At 45.2% G+C, this 26,380-nt stretch overlaps 1 protein-coding gene across 1 annotated transcript in view; it reads right to left on the reverse strand.

Moving 5' to 3' along the window:
* The window catches only part of Mipep (mitochondrial intermediate peptidase), a 128,539-nt gene that overhangs the window by 100,131 nt on the left and 2,028 nt on the right, over window positions 1–26,380 (reverse strand). Inside the window, exons 2-7 of the mRNA XM_052191265.1 lie at window positions 25,656–25,829; window positions 24,928–25,016; window positions 21,725–21,811; window positions 10,168–10,231; window positions 4,000–4,182; window positions 3,328–3,484 (exon numbers count right to left, since the gene is read on the reverse strand). Coding sequence (XP_052047225.1) covers window positions 3,328–3,484; window positions 4,000–4,182; window positions 10,168–10,231; window positions 21,725–21,811; window positions 24,928–25,016; window positions 25,656–25,829 — 754 coding nt within the window. The remainder of the gene's footprint in view (window positions 1–3,327; window positions 3,485–3,999; window positions 4,183–10,167; window positions 10,232–21,724; window positions 21,812–24,927; window positions 25,017–25,655; window positions 25,830–26,380) is intronic.

Below are 26,380 nucleotides of genomic sequence, written 5' to 3' on the forward strand. Positions count from 1 at the left end.
ATGGCCACTGTAAGCCCGGTGCCTCTCCTTCTGCCCGGCTCTCTGTGGAAAACGTATCATTCCTTCAATGTCATCACTGTCCTGAACCTCACAAGCCCATCTATTCAGCTGACAAACAGTTACCTGTTAACATTGTATGGTACTGTTGTCTATACCAATCACTTGGCTGTAAACTTTAAATCCTCAAGGACACAGGTCACAGCACACGTGACTGTGTACAGCAGTTGCTCCCAAAATGTCACCCTTGGCAACGTGTTTGCCAGGGATAGGCTCTGATTTTAGGTGGTGAGAGTCCCACGAACTCTCAATAAGCCTAGTAGGGCCAAGAGCCAGTCCCTAGTTCTCTCCACACTGCCCTGCCACAGTATTCCAGTCAGGGCTCTTCTTAGGAGGACACATCTGCTTCCTTTTCTTCTTAGTCACTGTCCCCTGTCCCCCGACTCCTCAAAGCACTAGTGGCTCCTCCTCACAGCCTGTGCTCAGAGCAGCCCCAGCCAGTTCCTCCAGTTCCTTCTGTGGGTAACCCTTGGTGACCTCATGCAGCCCCATGCCTTTGAGTAAATATTTCAACTCTCATTTCCATCTCAGAGCCCTCAGTCCACAGCCGTGTGTCTACAGTGGTCTCTTTCATCACGACAGCATCTTCATCTTATCTTGAAGCCAACCAGGCTCCTGGTACTCACTGTAGTGACTTCCTATCTTTCTAGCTACTCAGAGTAAAGCCCCCCCTTCAGAACACTGGGGCAACACTCCATGCAGCTGGGAGCTGGTGCCCACAGACCAACTGCACTGCATCCTGGTCAAGATGGTATTGCTTCTCCTCGTGAACACATGACAGCTTCCCTCCTCACCTCGTGCTGTGGCAGTCTGGTGTTCCTGCCAGCACCACTGTCATCACAGTCCAAGTCAGGTCACAGTTCCTCTCTGCCCAGACCCTGCAAAGCCCTTCCCTCCCCCAGGAGGTCTCCCCTCCTGCAGCCCTTCAGTCACTCTCTCTCCATTAAGCACCCGCTCTGGCTTTCCCTCTGATGTGTCTGGCACGTTTCTGCCTTGAGACCTGGGCACACGGTTGCCCATTTTCCTCACGGGACTGTAGATTCATTCTGACAAACTGCAGGCCTACCGGAAGTTTGCATGTGCCATCCACCCCATTTTGACACAAGCCGGCAAAGGCAGCACCACCACACGCTGAACACTATACCTCATGCCTGCTCCACCTCTCTACAGCAACACCAAGTGCACGAAGGAGCCGGTCTCTTCTCCTGGCCACACTGACTGCTTTCTAGAGCCCCGGTGAGTACCTGATGGAGTAGCAGCTCAGAAAGACTTTCTGGCTCCAGCTATGAAAATCAAGGAGCTTCAGCGGTCTGTGTTGATTCCTGCTGTGTCATGTTTTAGCAAGACAAGACCTCTAATCTTCATGACCAATGCTGACCTCACAGGGCTGGTAAGGGGTTAAATAACATGACCCAGCAGCACTCAGTCATCTTGTAATAATAATATTTTGTATAGTACAAAAGTAAAAATACTATATTTTAGCCTCACTGATATTAACAGTAATTTGAGTGGTGGTTGTAGCACATTCCTGAAATCTGGCACTGGGGCAGCGGAGGCAGGAAGATCAAGAGTTCAAGGCCATCCTCAACAACGTGGAATACACATCTCAAAACAAAAGCAGAAAACAAAAATACTGTGTGTGTGTACATATATGTGTGTGTGTGTGTAATTCATATATATAATACATATATAACTCACATATACATAATGTATATATAATTCATGTAATTTCAATTTAGGAATTAAGTCAGAGAAACCCAGTTTTAAGCGCTGGCCTGAGGCGGAGCTTGGTGACAGAGAAGATGCCAAGCATGTGTGAGGCCCTAGCATAAAAACATAAAAACAAAACAAAAAAAGTAAGTGCTTTAAAGGTCCAAGGGCAAAGCTGAAGGAGAGCAGAAAGCTGCAGCCGTTCTGGAGTTTATATGGGAAGAGGCAGGCATGTGGCTCAGCAAATCTGAGCAAGGGAACCCAGGCAGAAGCAGCTTGGGGTGGTCTGAATGAATGACAATGGCCCCAGAGGCTCATGGGGAGTGGTACTAGTAGGAGGTATGGCCTTGTTGGAGAACGTGTGTCTCTGGGGGTGGGGTTTGAAGTCTCAGAAGGTCCAGCCAGGCCTAGTGGCTCACGGTCTCTTCCTGCTGCCAGTGAGTCAAGATGTAGACCTCTCAGCCACCTCACCTGCAGCGTCTGACTATAGGCCACCAAACTTCCCACTGTGATGATAATGGTCTAAACCTCTGAAATGTGAGCCAGCCCCAATTAATTGTTTTCTTTTAAAAGAGTTTCCCAGGTCCGGTGACTCTTCACAGAAACACAGCCCTAGGTAAGACCCAGGGAAGCAGGTCATGGGAAGGTTGTGGAACTTGGAGGAATAAGGGAAAGAGGGCTATAAAGAAGGCTGGGGACTCCACACACAGAGTGCTTTCCAGTGCTCCCTCCTTCCACAACAGCACAGTGAGTGCTCTGCAGAAGCTCTACTGCCCACTCCTCCCTCTCCTTCAGCATCTCCACAGTGCAGCTAGAATCCCAGGTGCTCTATAATCCTCACATCCTGCTGCGGATTCTCTGCCTCGATGGTGAATGCTAAAGCGCCTCTGAAAAGCCCACGCACAGTAATTCCCATTAGGACCCATTCGGGCAGCTCGGACGGCCTGAATCACCAGGACCTGAGCCCAGCACAAGGCCAGTTTACCTAATCACCCTTCCCTCGACCACCTAGCACAAACCTTCCCTCGCAGGACTGTGCTTGGCCGTGACCTCAGCACTGTGGCATTAGCAAAAACATCGTCGCTCTAATTGCAACCTGATGACACTGGGCTGGGTTAGAATGAAGTTCATTTAAAATCAATTAAAATCAATTGTGAAAACCTAGAGTTGACTTACACGTAACATAGGTCCAATTATTTGCTCTAATTAAAGATGAGTTCTAGCAATAGATGTCAAAAGTATTAATAAATGGTTCTCTGAATAGATTTAAAAACAAAAACAAAAAAAAAAACAAAAAACAAAAACAAAACCAACCACTGTCTGACATGATAACTCAGGAAGCTCAGGCAAGAAGATTGTGAGTTCAAAGACAGGCTGGGCTAGATGGCAAAGGCCTTTTGTTTTTTAATTCATTTACAGACATTTAAATCAGAAGTTCAGGGCTGGGAGCACAGTTCCCTGGGGTGGCTCTCCAGTGCTGTCAATCTAGTGACCCTTCCACTAGAAATTCTGTTTCCTCAGAGTCCCATTTGTTCTTAGAAATTGAATAAATAGGCTCACCTGGAGTCTGAGCTATGGTTCCTTGGAGGGCCCTGTGGGAAAATGTAGAATAACCTACTAATTTTGCCAGAAGATCTCTGCTGCTTAGCAATTCCTCTAAACATTTCAACTGATCAGCGTTGGGATAAAGGAAAATTTTATAAGCAGCCTCCCGAACCTGAAGTTAGAAGGGTGAAAGAAGAGAAAGTCAAAGATGTAACCATCATTGTTCAAAAGCCTACGCGACAATCCCCCACCCCGGGCCGATGCTCCCCACAGCTGGCCATGGCTTCCTAAGCCAGAGAGCAGGCCACACCAGGTCTACAGAGCTTTTATAGGACACAACGGCACATGCTCCGAGAAGACAGTTTGCCAATGCTCCATCTCAGGGCCAGAAAGCACCTACTCCTGGGGACACAATGACTTCAAGAATTAAAAGTAACCACACTAGTTATTGGCTGTACTCCAAAAATTAGTTCCCTGAGAGACATGAATTTTAACTATTTTCCTCATTCAAAGCATTTGTGGAATTAACTGTGTCACAAATTAAATTTTCAGATCTTAATAACACAACAAGGTCTTTAAGGCCATAATACCATGTACCACAATAGTACGCTAGTATATATGATAGCACAGTCAGACATCTCCATTGGTATTTGATGGGAGCAGAGCAAAGCAGCGGGAGACTCCTACCAAGTCATCGGAGGCTTCTGCGTGTAGGCCATCAATGACTAAATGACTTCCGTCACGAGCAAAGTGGCGCTGAAGGTGCTCTGGTAAGAGATGCTTCTGGATCTTGTTGGGAAAGCTGGTTCCCATGAGGAAGGCATTGCTCAGGTCCAAGATCTTAACATTGAGGTCCACTGCTCGTCTGCGCTACGTGTGGGAGGGAAGGTAGTAAAAGCAAGGTAAGCCAGCAGTTCTCAGACCGACAACGGACAGCGGCAGGAAAACAACACCCGAACTGTTGATACAAAACACTTGTGTGTGATCCTCTGTCCCCAAAAACCTTCATTAAGTCAGTCAACACATGGGCTGGTTATACCCACTCAGTGGCACTTTTAAAAATTAAGTATTGGAAGAGGAGAATAGAAAGATATTGAATTTAAAAGACTGGACTAACAACAGGCAAAGAGGGAAGGGAAATGAGAAACACAGACCTGCACAGAACAATAGTGAGCGCCCAACAGGTTCAGTTCAGAGGCTCTGATGCACCAGCCACAAAGCCCTTAAAAGCAGACTCAGCTGGACACAGGGCACGGGACACAGGGCACGGGGCACAGGGCACGGGACACAGGGCACGGGACACAGGGCACAGGGCACAGGACACAGGGCACAGGACACAGGGCACGGGACACAGGGCATGGGACATAGGACACAGGGCACGGGACACAGGGCACAGGGCACAGGGCACGGGACACAGGGCACGGGACACAGGGCACAGGGCACGGGACACAGGGCACAGGACACAGGGCACGGGACACAGGGCACGGGACACGGGACACAGGGCACGGGACACAGGGCACAGGGCACAGGGCACAGGACACAGGGCACGGGACACAGGGCACGGGACACGGGGCACGGGACACGGGGCACGGGACACAGGGCACGGGACACAGGGCACGGGACACAGGGCACGGGACACAGGACACAAGGCACGGGACACAGGGCACAGGGCACGGGACACAGGGCACGGGACACAGGGCACGGGACACAGGGCACAGGGCACGGGACACAGGGCACGGGACACGGGACACAGGGCACGGGACACAGGGCACGGGACACAGGGCACAGGGCACAGGACACGGGACACAGGACACAGGGCACGGGACACAGGACACAAGGCACAGGACACAGGGCACAGGGCACGGGACACAGGGCACGGGACACAGGACACGGGACACAGGGCACAGGACACAGGGCACGGGACACAGGGCACGGGACACAGGGCACAGGACACAGGGCACGGGACACAGGGCACGGGGCACGGGACACAGGGCACGGGACACAGGGCATGGGACACAGGGCACAGGACACAGGGCACGGGACACAGGGCACAGGACACAGGGCACGGGACACAGGGCACAGGACACAGGGCACAGGACACAGGGCACAGGGCACGGGACACAGGGCACAGGGCACAGGGCATGCACCCACTATGGCAGGAGGACCACTGGCTTAAAAATGGAAGAGGAAGGGGTAGGCAGAGGCCTGAGGGGCAGAGCTGCACCTTCTACACTATGGCCCAGGTGTGTGGTACACGGAACCAGTTCCTCGGTCAAGTGGTACTGGCACAGTCATATAAGTTTTAGCTTGCAGTCACACTCCAGAATACAATCTCTGGGGAGAAAGTTCCTAAGGTCCATGGTCAAAGGAGTCACCTCAACAGAGAGAGAGAGAGAGAGAGAGAGAGAGAGAGAGAGAGTCACATGCAACCCAGGCTGGCTAGCTGAGGATGACTTTAGACTTCTGGTCCACCTGCCTCTCCCTCTCCCTGACCACAGCTCCACTGAACCATCATCCCTGTTTATGCAGTGAGCATAAAACACGCATCCTCAGTTTATCCCTTAGGCTTGAACCCAGGGCCCCATGCGTGCTAGGCAAGCTCTCTGCCCACTGAGCCTTAATCCCAGCACACACCACAAATGTTTGACGATGGAATATAAACTGTATCCATGCAGCTCAGCCGAGTGCTTGCCTGCCATGCACGGAGCCCTGAGCTTGGCCTCAGCCTGTATAAACTGGGTGTGAGCAATGCAGCACCAAAGAATGGAAGCAGGAAGATTAGAAGTTCAGTCTACACGTCAGCAACAGAGTGAGTCTATGCCATCCTGGGCTACACGGGACCCTGTCTCAAAAAATAAAATGAGCTAGAATAAGTCAGGTATGGGGTACACACATATTAATCCCAGCACTGGGGGATGCGGAGGCAGGCATTTCAACATCCAAAGTCAGCCTGGACTCACCACACGTTAAATGCCAGCCTGGGTATATAACAAGACTTCTGTATCCAAAAAAGTCAATGTAGAAAAATGACCTAAATATGGAAAACGCAAACTTTACTGAGAAAAACTGGTTTCCAGTGCCTTCAATGTCTTCTTAATCCAAAGTTCTCTTGTAGCTGTGTACTGCCACCTAGCGGTTATCAGTGGAATGACAAAAATTATGGATGGTGTTTAAAAATTAAAGTTCTTAAATTTTTCCCAAAGCCTTTTTAAAATAAAAAAGTAAAATACAACATAATAAAGCTAATCATCCACAAAATTTTATCTAGTGTTAAAACCTCTGGAAAAATAAAATCTAGTTCACTTTTTGACTGTACCTATCTTCTGAACACCATTCCATCATTCCAGAACAATCCAATGTGCAGGGCTGAGAACTCTAAACACCCTGTGAAACTACTAAAAACACTTAAAATAAACTCCTAAGTTATATTCACAAGACCTTAAAATAAACTGAAAACTGGCAAACTCAGATGCCCAGGCCTGTAGAAGGAGGCAGCCAGCTGGGCTTGAGCTCAGGAGTTCAAAGCCAGCCTAGGACACAGCAATACCTCATCTCAAAATTACGGTCTTTGCGGTGTGTAAATTGTGTTATGTTGATGGGCTGCCTCCAGAACCTCCCTTCTAAAGCAGATGATGCCAATTCCTGTCCCAGGGAGCACCTGTAACAGCAGACCCAGGAGCTGCAGAGAAAATGCCTGGTTTATCTCCTGCATCTTAAATGCTGATGGCCCCTGGGAGTCACTTGCTGGGAAAGAGCGGGTATGCTATAAGGTCGTGTGTGCTGGATAGAAACGCCTGTGTCTGTGCTGGTGAAACAGACCATAAACACTGGTCAGCACAGTTCACACATAGCTTTGACAAAATTCTGTATAATACGAAAGCTATGCACAGCAATGTTGCCTCCAACGTTAACAAAGCAGGATTTGGGTGCTGACTAGATTCAATTGGTTGAGGGCTAGCCTAGCATGCAGAAAGTCCTGGGTCTGATCCCAGCACCTCTTAAAGCAGGCATAATGGAGAAGGTCTGCATCACTAGCACTTGGGAGGTGGAAGCAGAAAGATATTCTTGGCTGCAGAGACTGCACTGGCGCACATTACATGATCCGCTGGCGATACAGCTCAGAGCACTTTTGTAGCACGCATAGGGCCCTGAATTCAAACCCCGGCACTGAAGGTGACATGTGATCTCCATGTGCCAAAATCCCAAGCATTTGGGAGGCTACAGTAGAACAAACATGAGTTGAAGCCAGCACAAGCTACACAGAGAGACCTTCCATCAAGAGTAAAAAGCCAGGTGTGGTGGCCAAGCACCCAACCCGAGCCTCTCAGAGTTCCAGATCAGCTTAGGCTGCAGAGCAAGATCCTGTCTCAAAGAACAAAACCAAAACCTAGCCTGTCTGTAGCTTACAGATTACTTCTCATTCTTCTGAGGTCATCAGCTTTTCATCATGAAACAGACTTTCAGAGGCACTAACTATGTGGGTGCTGGGGGAAGCAAATGCGGGGAGACGGTCCCTATCACCCTGAGAACAGAGGCATCTCAGACAGCCAGGTCAGCTAGTCCATGGGAGATGAACTTCAGTGAAGGAGCACTGTAGCTACGCGACACTTTCTGTGGTGACTCAAAGAGAAGTAGGATACGTCATCAAAGAAATGGGCTGCAGAGGAAAAGGAGTACTCCTCAAGGAACTGATTACGGAAAAGACCCTGCCTAAGGTGCCTGACCAAAAACCTTCCCAGACTTAGAGGCAAATCACTTGCTGAGTCCTGACAGATGGGCCCACAGGTGAGTGAATGAACCCCCTGTGGTTGATTAGCAAAGAACAGAGGCTCACACAAGTGATCCCAGCACTCAGGAGGCAGAGGCAGGAGAATTATCACAAGTTCAAGGCCAGTCTGCGCTACAACGTTACAATAAATGCACTGTTACAATAAACAAAACAACAATAAAAATTAAGAGAGAAACGGACCAAAAGATAGAGACCTATTTATCAGACACAGTATACAAATGTTCTGTGGTACTGACTGGTGCAGAGACACCCCAACCTTGGACAGCAGAATGTCCTTCTGCATTTCCAAGGAACCTATGCCCCTCCTCCTATCAACTCCAGAACATCTTTCAATCACGTAGGAAATATAATACAATGTGAAGGCCAGGTGAGAGCACTAAAGCTATTAGAAAAGTCTGCTCTCAGCTCAGTGCGGGCGTGTTGTTTTCTGAATGTTTGCCGTTGATTGATCCAGATAGAGAAGTCTCAGGCATGGAGGTCCCAAGACATCCTGATAAACTAACTTCTGTTCTTTGATAAATGGCTTTGGTATCCCTACATTTATTAGGATGGAAAGAGCCATCTTAAAATTAATGATGATGATGATGATGATGATGATGATGATGATGATGAAAGGGCTATGGGCAAGCAGAGGAGGCCATGAGGCCACTCCGGATGGCACCAGTCACTCCTCTAGCCCAGCACTGACTGCGGCCCACACAGGGACTAGTTTGGCAGAGCACCATATTCTTAGGACAGCTGCAGTCAGCCAGACCTCCCTGCACTAAGCTGAGAGCCTGACAAGTTACTTTGTTTCTACCGCTGTAACACAAGAGGTGTAAAGACCGGCCACGCCCTCCATCCCCGAGAGAGCACTGCAGTCACACCAACACCGCCTGCGGCCATGCCATGGCGAGAGTGTGAAGGGCCCACTAGTGTCCATCTCGGCCTCATCCCATCACACCTTCACCACTCCCGCTCAGCTGCCACTTCGTTTTGGGTTATCGGGCGTGGTGGGCCGGCTTCCCAGAGCACTACAATAGATACCACCTACAGGAGAGTTTTAGGACAAGGGGAAAAGGTCCTAAGAGTCTACTAATACCCCGTCAAGTATCACACAAGGGCTCTAGCAACTAAATGTTAGTAACAACACGAAAACAGCTGGAAGCCGGGTGTGGTGGCACATGCCAGTAATATTAGAAGGAGATGAAGGCAAGAAGGTCAGGAGTTCAAGGCCAGCCTCTGCTACTTAGCAAGTTCAAGGCCAATTTGGTTAACAAGTAACCTTGTCTTCAGAAAAATAAAAAGAAGGGCTGGAGAGCACAGACTGCTCATCCGAAGGTCCTGAGTTCAAATCCCAGCACCTACAGAGTGGCTCACAACCATCTGTAATGGTATCTGATGCCCTCTCCTGGTGTGTCTGAAGACAGCTACTGTGTACTCATATGCATTAAGTAAATAAATCTTTTAAAAAAGAAAAGAAAAAGAAAAAGAGCTGAAGCTGGAGCTGAGCTGGTGGAATGCTTACCTTGGGAGGTTCAATGCCCTGGTTCCAAGTCCCAGCACTGAGCCAGGTCAAAGATCACAGAGGCAACTTCATCCTCAACTACATGGAACAAGCAAAGCTAACCTGGGCTACAGAAGACCCTAGTTATCTCTAAATAAATAGGTAGACAGATTAGTAGGTAAACAGACAGACAGACAGATAAAGAAATATGCCCCCATGTGCTGTCACAAACCTTTAACCCCAGTATTCAGGAAGCAGAATGAGTTTGAAGCCAGCCTGGTCTACATAGCAAGTTCCAGGCCAGCTGGGGCCATATAGACCCTGTCTGAAGAAAGAAAAGACTTGGGTGGAGAGACTGTTAAATGGTCAAGAGCACGAGTCGCTCTTGCAGAGGAGTAGGAATGGGTTCCCAGCCCACACATGGTGGTTCAAAACCATCTGTAACTGCAGGCTCAGGGGCTCCTACCCTCTTCCTGCCTACGAGGCCACGCATGAGGAATACAGACATACATTCAGGCCAACTCATACAAGAGGAATAAATTCAAGAGCGTATTTTAAAAAGAAAAAACAAAAGACTTACCTTTTCTTCATCTAGATGGATCCCACTGATTTCAAAATCAAACATAAACAGTTCGGCCACTCGCCTAAAAGAAAATGAGCACAACTTACAGGAGTTCATTAAAATTACAAACGAAAATCAGTCTTTATGTTCAAACCAGGATTTCCAAAACTTCCTATTAAAGAGAACTACTTCAACACAGCCACAATCTGTTTCTTTGTTTGAAACAAGAAGTTTCATATCTCTGAAGCAGGTACTATGCCCAGTGGACTGAGATCCCACTGGCCTGTCATGACGCTGTGCCAGGAGTGAGCTTCCTGACTGCAGAGAGCTGTGCTTTCTTTTTATTCTGTCTTCAGGCCTGAAGCCAATTAACAACTTTCTTGTCAATGATATTTTTTTTAAATTGCTTTTGTTTCTAGTGGTAGATTAATCAAGTATTTGATATATTCTTCTGGCTTTGACTTTTTTAAAATGAATATATTTATCTTCCTGATTATTGTATCGTATAATTCTACTTATTTATGTATTGCTGTTTTTGTTTTCTAGATCTTGCTATACAGAGTAAGCTAGCTTCAAACTGTGATCCTCCTGCCTCTCAGCCTTCGGAGTGCTGAGATTATAGGGGAGTACCTCCATACCATACCTGGCTCAAATACATCTTGAATGAACAGAATTAACATTATTCTAAAGTTCTTCGCTTGTGGTCTCCCCCACAGTACTGGGCTCACACCCAGAGATGTACATGTACTAGGCAGGTTCTATAGCACTGAGCTGTTCTCAGACCAAGGTCTTCAAGGACCTTGCTAGGCATCTGAGATGCCTGTAGTTCCAGCCCTCTGAAAGGGGAGACAAGAGGATTGCAAGTCTGAGCAATGCTGAACTAATAGGGAGTTCTAAAGCCTGTCTCAAAATAACTAGCAGGTCCCATCAACAATGCAGTCACTTGTATGCTTCCTTAAACAATGCAGAACCTCGCAGGGTTCCTAACTTGTCTCATTTCCCACCTCACACCATCTTCCTTTCCAAAGCACTGCAAAAACATAGTACTTTTTTAATCTTTCTTTTCTTTTATGATTTGCTTTTAATTTTATGTACATTGGTGTTTTGCCTGCATTTATGTCTATGTGAATGTGTCAGATTCCCTGGATCTGGACACCATATGGGTGCTGGGAATTGAACCCAGATCCTCTGGAAGAGCAGCCAGTGCTCTTAACAGCTAAGCCGGCCTAGAGAAATGGCTCAGCGGTTAAGAGTGCTGACTGCTCTGCCAAAAGCCCTGAGTTCAAATCCCAGTAACCACATGGTGGCTCACAAACATCTGCAATGTGATCTGACTCCCTTTTCTGGTGTGTGTGAAGATAGCTACAGTGTACTCATATACATAAAAATAAATAAATAAATCTTTAAAAAAACAAAACAGCTAAGCCATCTCTCCAGCCCCCAGTAATCTCTTCTTAAGCAAAAATATTTCGTGGTATCACTTTGCTATACAAACGTATATGCCAGGTGGTAGTGGCACACACCTTCAATCCCAGCACTTGGGAGGCAGAGATAGGAAGATCTCTATGAGTTCAAGGCCAACCTGGTCTACAGAGTTAAGTTCCAAGACATCTAGGGCTACACAGAGTAATCCTGTTTTGAAAAAACAAAAAAACAAATAAACAAAAATTGTATGTAGTTAATTTATTTCTCAAAATATTACATCACAAACATTGAGTGTCTTCCTATATTTAAATATTCTTTTTTATTATATATATATAAAAATATATTATATATTTAAATATAACTTTTAAATCAATATATACTCTGCTAATTCCATCCATGAAAATATACAACTTTTCATGTTAGTGCTAGGTTCTGTTGTAAACACTAAAAGTTTTCTAGTTTCTCCATTCCTGTAACTGTTGTAATTTTAAAAGCCTCTGTGCATCTGTGCACAGTGGTGCACACCTATAACCCCTGCACTTGAGGAGCAGAGGCAGGTGTCAGCAGTTCAAGGCCAACATGGGTATGTGAGACCCTGCTTTAAAAAAAAAAAAAAAAAAAAAAAAAAACAGCCAAACATCAAAAACCAAAAATGCTCATTTCTTGAGTGTTCATTTTAAGATAAATTCCAAGAAGTTAAACTGATTAAAAAATATTCCTATATTAATATGCATTCTTTAATGCCCCTCCCTAAGGCTGTTTACAGTTAGAGGCCCCATTATTCCACATCACTAAGGCAACCACTGTTTCATTTGGTTGACTATGAGGGACTCTCTGCTTATTCCACTTTTTTTTCTTGTATATATATTTTTATTTTCTATATTCTTTGTTTACATTCCAAATGCTTTCCCCCTTTCCCAGTTTCCCCCTCCCCATATGTCCCCTAAGTCTTCTTCTCTCCATCCATTCTCCAATCATTCCTCCTCCCTTTTCTCTGTCCTGGTAATCCCCTACAATGCTGGATCAAGCCATTCCAGGATCAGGACCCTCTTCTTCCTTCTTCATGGGAATCATTTGATATGCTAATTGTGTCTTAAGTATTCAGCCCTTCTGGGCTAATTAATATCCACTTATCAATGATTGCATTCCACGTGTATTCTTTTGTGATTGGGTTACCTTGCTAAGGATGATATTTTCCAATTCCAACCATTTTCCCAAAAAATTCATAAATTAATTGTTTTTAATTACTGAGTAGCATTCCATTGTGTAAATATAACACATTTTCTGTATCCACTCCTTCACTGAAGGACATCTGGGTTCTTTCCAGCTTCTGGCTATTATAAATAAGGCTGCTATGAACATAATGGAGCATGTGTCCTTATTGCATGCTGGGGAATCCTCTGGGTATATGCCCAGGAGAGGTATAGCAGGGTCCTCCAGAAGTGTCATGTCCAGTTTTCTGAGGAACCGTCAGACTGATTTCCAGAGTGGTTGTACCATCTTACAATCCCACCAGCAGTGGAGGAGTGTTCCTCTTTCTCTACATCCTCACCAACACCTGCTGTCTCCTGAGTTTTTAACCTTAGCCATTCTGACTGGTATGAGGTGAAATCTCAGGGTTGTTTTGATTTGCATTTCCCTAATGGCTAATGATGTTGAGCATTTCTTAAGGTGCTTCACGGCCATCCGAATTTTTTCAGGTGAAAATTCTTTGTTTAGATCAGTACCCCATTTTTTAATAGTGTTATTTGGTTCCCTGGGGTCTAACTTTTGAGTTCTTTGTATATATTGGATATCAGCCCTCTATATTGGATGTGGGGTTGGTGAAGATCTTTTCCCAATTTGTTGGTTGCCGATTTGTCCTTTTGACAGTGTCCTTTGCCTTACAGGACAAAATTACTTTGTAATTTTATGAGGTCCCATTTGTCAATTCTTGATCTTAGAGCATAAGCTATTGGTGTTCTGTGCCCATGTCCTAAGGGGTTTTCCCCAGTTTCTTTTCTATTAGTTTCAGTGTGTCTGGTTTTACGTGGAGTTCCTTGATCCACTTGGAGTTGAGTTTAGTACAAGGAGATAAGAATAGATCAATTCGCATTCTTCTGCATGCTGACCTCCAGTTGAACCAGCACCATTTGTTGAAGAGGCTATCTTTTTTCCACTGGATGTTTTCCGCTCCTTTGTCGAAGATCAAGTGACCATAGGTGTGTGGATTCATTTCTGGGTCATCAATTCTACATCATTACATCATTGGTCCACTTGCCTGTCACTGTGCCAATACCATGCAGTTTTTAACACTATTGCTCTGTAGTATTGCTTGAGATCTGGGATACTGATTCCCCCAGAAGTTCTTTTACTGTTGAGAATAGTTTTAGCTATCCTGGGTTTTTTGTTATTCCAGATGAATTTGAGAATTGCTTTTTCTAACTCTGTAAAGAACTGAGTTGGGATTTTGATGGGCATTGCATTGAATCTGTACACTGCTTTTGGCAAGATGGCCATTTTAACTATATTAATTCAGGCAATCCACAAGCATGGAAGATTTTTCCATTTTCTGACATCTTCTTCGATTTCCTTCTTCAGAGACCTGAAGTTCTTGTAGTATAGATCTGTCACTTGTTTGGTTAGTCATACCAAGATACTTTATATTGTTTGTGGCTATTGTGAAGGGTGTCATTTCCCTAACTTCTTTCCCCGCCTGCTTATCCTTTGAGTATAGGAAGGCAACTGATTTGCTTGAGTTGATTTTATAACCTGTCACTTTGCTGAAGTTGTTTATCAGCTGTAGGAGTTCTCTAGTGGAGTTTTTTGGGTCACTTAAGTATACTATCATATCATCTGCAAATAGTGATAATTTGATTTCTTCCTTTCCAAGTTGTATCCCTTTGACCTCCTTATGTTGTCTAATTGCTCTAGCTAGAACTTCAAGTACTATATTGAAAAGATAGAGAGAGAGAGAGAGGACAGCCTTGTCTAGTCCCTGATTTTAGTGGGATTGCTTCAAGTTTCTCTCCATTTAGTTTGATGTTGGCTACTGGTTTGCTGTATATTGCTTTAACTATGTTCAGGTATGGGCCTTGAATTCCTGTTCTTTCCAAGACTTTTAGCATGAAAGGATGCTGAATTTTTGTCAAATGCCTTTTCAGCATCTAATGAAATGATCATATGGTTTTTTTCTTTGAGTTTGTTTATGTAGTGGATTGCATTGATGGATTTCCTTATATTGAACCATCCCTGTATCCCTGGGATGAGGCCCACTTAATCAGGGTGGATGATCGTTTTGATGTGTTCTTGGATTCCGTTGGCAAGAATTTCATTAAGTATTTTTGCATCGATATTCATAAGGGAAATTGGCCTGAAGTTCTCTTTCTTTGTTGGTCTTTGTGTGGTTTTGGTATCAGCGTAATTGTGGCTTCGTAGAATGAATTGGGTAGTGCTCCTTCTGTTTCTGTTTTGTGGAACAGTTTGAAGAGTATTGGTGTTAGGTCTTCTTTGAAGGTCTGATAGAATTCTGCACTGAAGCCATGTGGTCCCATGTTTTTGGTTGGGAGACTTTCTATGACCCCTTTTATTTCTTTAGGGGTTATGGGACTGTTTAGATGATCTATTTGATCCTGATTTAATTTTGGTGTTCGATATCTGTCTAGGAAACTGTCCATTTCCTCCAGATTCTCCAGTTGTGTTGAGTATAGGCCTTTGTAGTAGGATCTGATGATTTTTTGAATTTCCTCAGTTTCTGTTGTTATATCTCCCTTTTCATTTCTAAGTTTGTTAATCTGCATACTGTCTCTGTGCCCTTTGGTTAGTCTGGCTAAGGGTTTATCTATCTTGTTGATTTTCTCAAAGAACAAGCTCCTGGTTTTGTTGATTCTTTGTATGGTTCTCTTTGTTTCTACTTGATTGATTTCAGTCCTGAGTTTGAAGATTTCCTGCCTTCTACTCCTCCTGGGTGAATTAGCTTCTTTTTGTTCCAGGGCTTTCAGGTGTGTCGTTAAGCTGCTAGTGTATGCTCTCTCCATTTTCTTTTTGGAGGCACTCAGGGCTATAAGTTTTCCTCTTAGCACTGCTTTCATTGTGTCTCATAGATTTGGGTATGTTGTGTCTTCATTTTCATTAAATTCTAAAAAGTCTTTGATTTCCTTCTTTATTTCTTCCTTGACCAAGGTATCATTGAGTATTGTTCAGTTCCCATGTGTATGTGGGCTTTCTGTTGTTTTTGTTGCTATTGAAGACAACTTTTACTCCATTGTGATCAGATAGGAGGCATGGGATTATTTCGATCTTCTTATATTTGTTGAGGTCTTGTGACCAATTATATGATTGATTTTGGAGAAGGTACCATGAGGTGCTGAGAAAAAAGTATATTCTTTTGCTTTAGGGTGAAATGTTCTATATATATATGTTAAATCTAATTGGCCCAAAGCTTCAATTAGTTTCACTGTGTCCCTGTTTAGTTTCTGCTTTCCTGATCGGTCCATTGAGGAAAGTGCAGTGTTGAAGTCACCCATAATTACTGTGTTAGGTGCAATGTGTGCTTTGAGCTTTAGTAAAGTTTATTAATGAGGGTGCCTTTGCATTTGGAGCATAGATGTTCAGGATTGAGAGTTCTTCTTGGTGTTTTTCCTTTGACCAGCAAGTGTCCCTCAGTGTCTCTTTTGATGACTTTAGGTTGAAAGTCAATTTTATCTGATATTAGAATGGCTACTCTGGCTTGTTTCCTGAGACCATTTGCTTGTAAAATTGTCTTCCAGCTTTTTATTCTAAGGTAGTGTTTGTCTTTGACACTGAGGTGTGTTTCCTGTATGCAGCAAAATGTAAGGTCCTGTTTACGTATCCACGTCTTTTTATTGGGGAATTGAGTCCATTGATGTTAAGAGATATTAAGGAGTAGTGATTATTACTTCCTGTCATTTTTGATGCTATTTTTTATATTTGATTGGTTATCTTCTTTCGGGTTTGATGAAAGAAGATTACTATCTTGCTTTTTCCAAGGTGAAGTTTCCCTCCTTGTATTGGTGTTTTCCTCCTATTATCCTTTGTAGGACTTGGTTTGTGGTAAGATATTGGGTAAACTTAGTTTTGTCATGGAATATCTTGGTTTCTCCATCTATGGTGATTGAGAGTTTTGCTGGGTATAGTAGTTTTGGTTGGCATTTGTGTTCTCTTAAGAGTTTGCATGAGATCTGCCCAGGATCTTCTAGCTTTTATAGTCTCTGGTGAGAAGTCTGGTGTGATTCTGATAGGTCTTCCCTTATATGTTACTTGGCCTTTTTCTCTTACTGCCTTTAATATTCTTTCTTTGTTTAGTACATTTGGGGTTTTGATTATTATGAGATGGGAGGTATTTCTGTTCTGTTCCAGTCTGTTTGGAGTTCTGTAGGCTTCTTGTATATTCATGGGCATCTCTCTCTTTAGATCAGGGAAGTTTTCTTCCCTAATTTTATTGAAGATATTTTCTGGCCCTTTAAGTTGTAAATCTTCACTCTCATAATGCCTATAATCCTTAGGTTTGGCCTTCTCATTGTGTCTTGGATTTCCTGGATGTTTTGGGCTACAAGCTTTTTGCATTTTGCATTTTCTTTGACCGTTGAGTCCATTGGTTTCTATGGTATCTTCGGCATCTGAGATTCTTTCTTCTATCTCTTGTATTCTGTTGTTGATATTTGCATCTATGGCCCCTGATTTCTTCCCAAGGTTTTCTATCTCCAAAGTTGTCTCCCTTTGTGATTTCTTAGTTGTTTCTACTTCTGTTTTTAGATCCTGGATGGTTTTGCTCAGCTCCTTCACTTGCTGTTTGTGTTTTCCTGTAATTCTTTAAGAGATTTTTGTGTTTCCTCTTTCATGACCTCAGCCTGTTGACCAAAGTTCTCCTGTATTTCTTTAAGTGATTTTTGCGTTTCCTCCTTATTGGCTTCTATCTTTTGACCCATATTCTCCTGAATTTCGTTTAATGATTTTTGTGTTTCCCTTGTAAGGGCTTCTAACTTTTGATCCATTTTCTCCTGAATTTCTTTAAGAGATTTATGTCCTTCATGTGTTCCTGTAACAGCAGCATGACCATCATGACCAGCATCATGATTTTGGATTTTAAATCCAAATCTTGTTTTTCTGGTGTGTTGGGGTATCTAGGACTTGCTGTTAACGGAGAATTGGGTTCAGATGCTGCCATATTGCCTTGATTTCTGTTAGTAACGTTCCTATGTTTGCCTTTTGCCATCTAGTTCTCACTGGTGTTAGTTGGTCTTGTTGTCAATGCAGGACTCACCTGTGCAAGCTGCCTCCTCGCAGCTGGCCTCCGGGTGCATAGCTGGCCTCTGCACTGCCTGGAGACAGGGCGCCGTGACCCAGGCTGTTCCCGATCCAGAGGTGGAGACCAGAAGGCTCCCGCCAGAGGCCTCCGGACTGGATCCTCTGCTCTGCCGGGCCAGATGGACTCACCAGTGTAAGCTGCCTCCTTGCAGCCATTCTCTAGGTACACAGCTGGCCTTCTGCACTGCCTGGAGACAGGGTGCTGTGGCCCAGGCTGTTCCTGATCCCTTATTCCACTTTTTAATGGTAGCCCATCTAATCTGGGGTTCAGTACCAAACAAAACATGTTACATGAATTATCACATCTAAATGTAGTAGTTGTAATCCTTTATCCTTATCCCTGTTTACAAAGGGACCTAGGATTCAGCAAACTGTGGTGCCGACAGCCAGCCCTAGAGTCTAATTCTAGAGCCACATCTTACTGACTACCTCCGAGACCTGTGTTTAAACTACAGCTAACAGGGTAAGTCTAATAGACATCTGTTTCTATTCCTTATCTTTCCAAATGAACCTTTTACAAAAAAAATAAAAAGTCTGTACCCATTTTTGTGTATACTCTTTATATTCCAAGTAATGCATAAGGTCTCTTAACATGATAAATATACTAACCTTTTGTCATGTAACTAATGTATGTCATTTGTATATTCTGACTTTTAACATTGAAAAGTTTGACCACAAAACGTTTGTAACTTTTATGTAACCAAGTCCATTTTTTCCTTCTACATCCCAAGTGATCAATGCTTTTATTTCTCTTTTCAAAGTATTGACAGATGACTGGTTGATCAAACTAGAAACTTGGTTTGAGTTTGCACACACTAAGCAATCACTCGCTACTGAACTATATTCCCGGCCCCTGTTTTGCTGCTTCTGCTGCTGCTGTTTTACTAAGTTATCAAGGCTGGCCTTGAACTTGCTCTGTAGCTCAACAAGCTCTTGAATGATCCTCCTGCCTTAGCCTCCTGAGTATCTGAGATTATAATACTAAAATACCATGTGTAGCTTTTAAAAGATATTCAGTCCTTCATTATCTAATTGAATATTCTAACTTAAGTATAAAGCACTTCCAAATACGGGATTTTTATATAAATGTTTGAAAAATCTGGTTCAAGACCTTTTGTTACTTTACCAGATGTTTTCCCAACCTATCCTTCTTTACAACTTCAAAATCATTTAAGTACAAAACAAACAAACAAACAAATAAACAAACAAACAGAAAACGTCTTTAGGCACAGACAGGATAGCCATAAACTTAAAGGCTAATAGAAAACACCTCCGGGCTTTCTAGTCTCCTAAGAGGACAACATATTTTCCACTTCATGCTTCTTACAGGCCGTATGTGTGCACTCAGGTTCCACACGCTATGTGCTCAAGTTTATCCAAAGAGACATTATAACTTGCTCATGAGACAGGATTCTTTCCTGTCTCATACTGTTTAGAAAATGTGTTTGTTATGATATATGCAAACATACAACATAGAACACCTCAAATTAAAAGGAGGCCATTTTATAGATGGACTTGTCAGAGACTTGAAGCCACTGAATTTTCCAAGAAGGGAAGAAATAATATAACAGACTCCCAAATGTAAGGCCCTTCTATGGGACCCTTCTGAGGCAATTTGAACACCCCAGTTCATAGTTCCTTCCTGCTTAGCTCACAGACAAGGGGTAGAGCTGTGATGGCTAGTTTTAATTGTCAACTCACACCTCAGAAGGTAGTCACAACGAGAAACTGTCTGAATTAGGGGGGGTCTGTGGGCAAGTCTATGAAGGGTTCATCTTAGTTAATGTGGTGGACGATCTGCTTCCTGTGGGCAGCACCATTCCCTAGGCAGGGGCTCCTGAACTGTGCGGGCGTGGAGAACAAGCTGGGCACAGCCATACATACGAAGATTCACTCTGCTCTTTGTTCCTTACAGATGTGACGTGACCAGTTCCCTCGCACTCCTGCTGCTGTTGCTTTTTTTCAATGATGGAGTGTAACCTGGCTCTGTGAACTGAACAAACCTTCTGTCTACTCAGCTGCTTTTGTATTACCACAGCAACAGAAAAGGAACTAATACACTCAGAGAACCAGGATTTCTAGGAATGCATCTGTAACGGTAAATAGAATGCACATCATCGACTCCACGATTCTGCTCTGCCATGGTTAATACTTTACACAGACATGGGCTAAGAAGATGCAGGACCCTCTGGATGCCTGACAACGCTCTCAATGATGTTCAAGAATCACGATGTTTCATTTGCTATTATTTCCAACCCTAGTTTTCTCTCACACCCAACGCTCCCCTTTCCGGACCACTGCTCTGTCACCCAGACTATCTTTTCCTTCACTTTTGCTTCACTTTGTCCTTCAAAAGTTCTTATTGGCATTTCTATTAATAGCTACAAATATAGAATGCATCCGTAAGTTCTTTGTGTATAAAATAAGCTGAGAGCCAAACTAAAATTTGTACACAGACAATATAATAATGCCAGTTATTAAGCCTAGGACCTATATAACCTATAGACAATCCTTTATATTGTTACATGACGCTAATGCCAAGTGAAGACTCACGTGAGATGCACACACATTCAAGCTTAACTTGCTTTGCCAAGGAAGACAACACAATGTCAAGCCTAAACCTACAATAAACAGCTGCCCAGATGACACAGGCAGCCCCACGCAGACCCCAAGCTTCAGAGTGCTGAAGAGGAGGACCAGGTTCCTGCAGGTGTGCTGGAGGGCGAGGTGAGTCCCCAACACCCCACCCCAGGGAGTGCAGTGCTCCGCTCCCACTACCTGGAACTCATATCTGCACTGAAAGCAAGGCTCCATTCCCAGCTGGCCCATGGAAGAAGGCTTTGGTTGGGGTGACAGGCCACATACAGAGACAGACAAGAAGAAGGAAGTAGCAAGAGGGAAACTAGGTAGTCAAAGGAACTAAGTCTTCCATAAACAAAAAGAGGATAAATAGGTAAGGAAAAAAAGACTCATTTTCTGTACTGTGACACAAATATTGTGAGCAAATAAATGATGAGTCCTCCTGTGCTTTCCTAATTATTACATTTCACTTATTTGTTTTGCATTTGTGTCTGTATCTCTGTGGTTGGGATGTGTGTGTGTGTGTGTGTGTGTGTGTGTGTGTGTATACACCCGCTGTGGCATAAGTACAAAGGTCAGAGAATGACTTACAGGACTCAGTTTTTTCCTTCCACCACGTGGGTCTCAGGAATTGAACTCAGACCATTGGGCTGACCAGCAGATATTTTATGTACTGGACCATTTTAGCACATTTTTCTTATAAAATCCTACATTTATATTTATCTTATAAAAAATTGTAAACAAGAAAATCAGGTTCCTCCTCAGGTCAGAGATCGAGTACTCCTGTGTACTGAGTTAGCCCCAGGCTTCTTCCCTCATTGAATAATTGCAATCTAATGAACCAGAGCTAATCGTTAAAGCACTGGGTGGTTGAGAACTACCCAGCAGACAAATCAATTTGCTGGTATCTCCCAGTGGTGCTATGGTGGGCCTATCAGCACAAAGACAGAGTGATTATCAGCACTTTAACAGGAGGTTATCACTGGGCATGCATCTTGCAGCAATGAACAAGAAAGCAGCCTCGTGGAGCTTATCCAGTAAGGCAGACAGATAGAAACAAATCACCAAGGCAACAAACAACAAGATATTGCCGGTGACCATGGGTAAGAGGATGGGTTCAGACCAGAGGGACATAGAGAGAAGGGGTAGTGTGGTGGAGTCTCCAGGAAAGTGCAGGAGCCACAGGATCCTGAGAGAGGCCCACTCCAACCCAGAGGGCCACCCCACACAGTCAGTCATAGGACGGGAATGGATGGGTGAGTACCTGGTTTCTGCATCGAGGGAATCCATAAGCTTCTTATCATCTAGTAACTTTTGCAGACTCTGATACAATTCCACATTCGTATTCAACCTAGAAAGACCATGAATGGAAACATGATTTTCTAATCCATTTTTAAAATTTTACTCTATATCAAGAGAATGGGGGTTTGCGGGACTTTCGGGGAGTGGGGGGGCTAGAAAAGGGGAAATCATTTGAAATGTAAATAAATTATATTGAATAATAATAATAAATAAATAAATAAAAAAGAGAATGGAATTAGATGGTTGCATACAAATCTCAGAGGCCAAAACTGGGAAGCAGTTTTCTGTATATTCATTTGGACCAGAAATCATAGCCACACTTGGAAACTGTTCAGACAGGCAATTCATTAAGCAGATGTCAGAGGTCCCGAGCTTCCCAGTGGAGGTTAACTTAGCCTGAGTCGGCAGCTGGAGCAGGAGGACGCCAGCCTTGGCCATGGAGACCATTTCCCATTAGCAATGTTAAGGCAACCTCTGTGGTTTTAATAAGTAGAAAGAAGCAAGGGAAGAAAGGCTGAGCCAACATGAAAGATTCCTTAAGACTTCAGCCCTGTACCTCAGAGCTCAGGCTAGCTGTGCTTGTGTGGGTGAGCGGATCAGGCCCAGCCCGGACAGGACAGCTCAGGACACAGTGTGCAGCAAGTCTCACGCAGCCGGTCAACTGTGGCTCTGTAATCTTCGGCCCGCCATGAGGACTGAATGGGACAATAAGCCCATACATTCCTCACCTAACAAACCGGGGCAGCTCTAGGCCGAAACTGGGAGCAAGTAGCCATGAAATAGCTTTCAGCACCCAGCCCCGGGTTCTGCTTCCTGCTTCCTACAAGTACTCACTGTGACTCGTTTTCCCTTTTTGTCTGACTGAAGCACAGCTGACTTCTTCAACTGGTCAGGCTAACTTCAGGTGCATTGTGGGAATAGACCCATTTTCTAGGAATGGAGACAGAGTGGAGAACTAAGGGCAAACATAAACCAGAGGCTTCATCTCAGGGTCTTTCAGCATTTCGCTGTGAGAGATGTGCATACACTTCAGCGGGGACCATAGCGCAGGTGTCGGTGGATTGCTGTCCTTCCTTCACACGGCCATAGGCCGGCAGGACACAGTGCCAGCTTTCTCCCTGACACCTGGGAGCTGTGTCAGGGAGCAGGTGACGCAGAGCATTCCTGCTAAGCATCTTCTGATTGACTATAACTGCCTCGGTCCCCTTGACATTTGAGAGGACCCACGAGAGTGGTGGCAAAAGAAACCCTCCAGCTCACCAGCCACTCCAGATCTTTAATTGTAAATGGCCTGAGAAACTAGCCCATCCTTGAGTCCCTGGGTAAGAGTCATAGACTGGGGTGGTGTGAAAGAAACTGTCCTTCCATCAGGATCCACTAGGTGGCAGCAGGTTCTACTCTAAGACTGGTCCCAAGGTTGGCCCAGAGGACACCAGGGCCTCGGGACCTAGGGAGAGCGAGGACAGCGATGCTGCAGGTCTGGCTGGTACTGGTGCCTGGCCCGTGGCTCTCTGCTCTGACCCACACAAGCACAACTCGCTTGAGCTCTAAGGTACAGGGCTGAAGTCTTAAGGAAACCCTCATGGTTTCCGCTTTCTCGGTTGATGGTTGATGTTGGAGGGCACAGCTCGCTGCGGGCAACCTTCTACAGACTGAAGCAATCTTCGCAGAGAGGTGAAGATTACAGCCAAGCACTACACAGCTTCATGACCAATCAGGGTTCTCCACTGCTTACTAACAAAACTAAAAGTGCTTGGGCTTTGGACAGGCTGTACCTAAAATCAGCAGGACACGACCTTCATGGCGTCCCAGAACAGGTGGCCTGGCCATGGCTCCTCCCCTGGGCTGGCTATACCTAAAAGACACTGCTCACTGTCCCTGGGGATCACCTGTCTCCGTCCTTGTTGCAGCATGGGGGTCCCGAGTCCCAATGTGGCAGGGCCTGGCTTCATCCATGCAGTACGCATTAAAGGAGATAAAAGTCGAATTTACGGTGCCCTGGTGGGCCGATGCTACTCAATGCGGAAGAGGGGACTGCCACACTTCCTATGACATGGAGTCTGGCCAACGAGTGAAGCCGCCTCTTTTCCAACGTCTGGGTTCTCAAACAGTCTCATGGTGTGGCCTGGCTTCTGTTTTCCCCTCATCAGCCCAGGCTAGGCAGGCCCTGACGCTCTCCTCAGTCTCAAACATTATCTGGCTTGGTGTCACATACCTGTGCTTCAAAACACAGTGCTGCCACAGTGGCTTCAACCATCTCTTGGAGCACTCATAAACGGCTTGCAAACACTTCAGATCCCCCCAAACCACCTTAAAATAGCATGCTCCCTGTAGCCTCCACCTACAGCCTCCCTCGGCTTTCTCAGAGAGCATTAAGATATCCCTCATCACGGCTCAACAAAGTCTAAAAGGTCTCCTTCCTATAAATACATATTTGGGCCCCTGTCCTATGCCCCACAGCTATGTGTACAATTGACTTACGCCAAAATCCAGGAACTCCAAAGATCCACAAAAATACTCAAAAGACTTTCCTTACTGGACTAGTTTGCTTCTCACTGCCGTGAAAAGACCACAATCAAGAGCGACTTGGGGAAGCACGGGATCGCTTGGCTTACACGCCCCATGTCATAAGCCATTGAGAGAAGCCAAAGCAGAAGCCGAGGAGGAGGGCTGCTCGCCTCCACGACTCACACAGACTATTCTCTTAGACACCCTAGGACCACCTGCCTGGGGGTGGCACTGCCCACGGCAGGCTGGGCCTTCTGACACCCATCGTTAATCAAGAAAATGCCTCCCAGACGTGTCTACAGGCCAGTCTGATGGGGGCAGTTCCTCAGCTGAGGTTCCCTACCCGACAAAAATCAAACAGCACATTTACTGTCAACAGTACCGAGGACAAATACTGCCCTCTGACCCCCTGTGCCCGATGCCCTCTAAGCATCTCATGTCTGCCTCGTTTCATTTTTATACACAGCAACCTGGAAAGTCAACTTTGTTTTCTCATTACAAAGGAAGTGAGAAGCCAGGAGAGCAGCTCCAGCTGCCACGCCTTGCCCCCAGCGCTCCCACCACCTTCCTGAGCTGCTGGATCACAGCACTTCTTCCCAGCCACCCTGGAAGCAGCAAGCGCTCTGCACAAAGCCACCTGGAGTGGAGGGGACATACTTTTCCACCATTGTGCCAATACTTCTGCAGGCCTCGTGTGCAGCCTCTCTGAATGCAGGCTCTGGGTGTCCGATTTTCACAAAATCCGCCTAAAAAAGAGGAAAGACAAAAACCAAAGGGCTTTTATGGAACAATGGATTCTAAGACCACTCGCTATTTTGGATTCTATGTGCCATTAATCACCCTTATTGACGCAATCAAATTTGGGCCCGTTTCTGGCAAGATAGCAGCAGGTAGGTGACCTAAATTTCACCCATAGTTCCTACAAGGACAGGCTCTTGAGAGTTCTCCCATGACCTCATGCCTGCACTCGTACACACATCATGGCATACATGCTCCTGCACACACACATACCCATGGCATACATGCACCTCCACTCTCTCTCTCTCTCACACACACACACACACACACAAGCACTCACACACACACTCACACACACACACACACACACACACACACACACACACACGCATACACACACACAGGCACTCACACACACATACCCATGGCATGCATGCACCTGCACACACATACACACTCACTCACACACACACACACACACACACGCATACACCCACACAGGCACTCACACACACACTCACACACACAGGCACTCACACACACACTCTCACACACAGGCATTCACACACACACACACACACACACACTCACACACACATCCATGGCATGCACCCTCACACACCCTTGTTCTCTATTCTAAGTCTCACCAAGTCGGCCACTCTGCACAGGCAATCCGAGAGCTCGTCAAATATGAGGACCGTCTGTGGCCCTGGGGGTGTGGAGCACGCCCGCTCTACCAGCCACTCCGTCTTCTTCAAGGCTTCCTCTTGGGCAACTTGGAATCCTTCAGGGGTGCTGAGCTCAGGAACTCCAAAAAGACCCTGAAAGTACAAAACAGCATTTCTAACTTATAGCTGGAAGCACAGTTTGGTCTGTCTGTTTCACTCCCTAGAACTACTTTTGCGCAAAGCCCTGATTTTGGTTGGTCTAGTGACTGCCTGCATCTATGTTCATGGTTCTCTGTCATGCCACACAAAACAACACTAAAATGCTTTGAAATTGTATGTCTTCTTCAAGCCTTCCCTACTTTTCAAAAATAAATACATGGTCTGGGTTCAGTTGTCAGCATGGTAGCACCACAAGAAAATGGCTGGGAGGATTAAAAGAAGATTCAAGGGCTCAACAAATTTTATAAAAATGTAAAACAGTGCCCAGCACGCAGACAGCACTTAGCAGCTGTTTACCACCATTAGTTCACACCTTGGTCACATGATCATTCCTCCGGGGATTCGGTTTTCTCACCAGGCATATTGAGGCTGGCAGTACACCTGTCAGCATGGAGACATACCAAAGCAGACAGCACGTATGAGTGCCAAGGACCTCGCCTCTCATACAGCGAGGTCTCCACACTTAATACCAACCCGTCCACCAC

This window comes from Apodemus sylvaticus, chromosome 8 (assembly GCF_947179515.1).
Source record: "Apodemus sylvaticus chromosome 8, mApoSyl1.1, whole genome shotgun sequence".
Lineage (NCBI taxonomy): Eukaryota > Metazoa > Chordata > Mammalia > Rodentia > Muridae > Apodemus > Apodemus sylvaticus.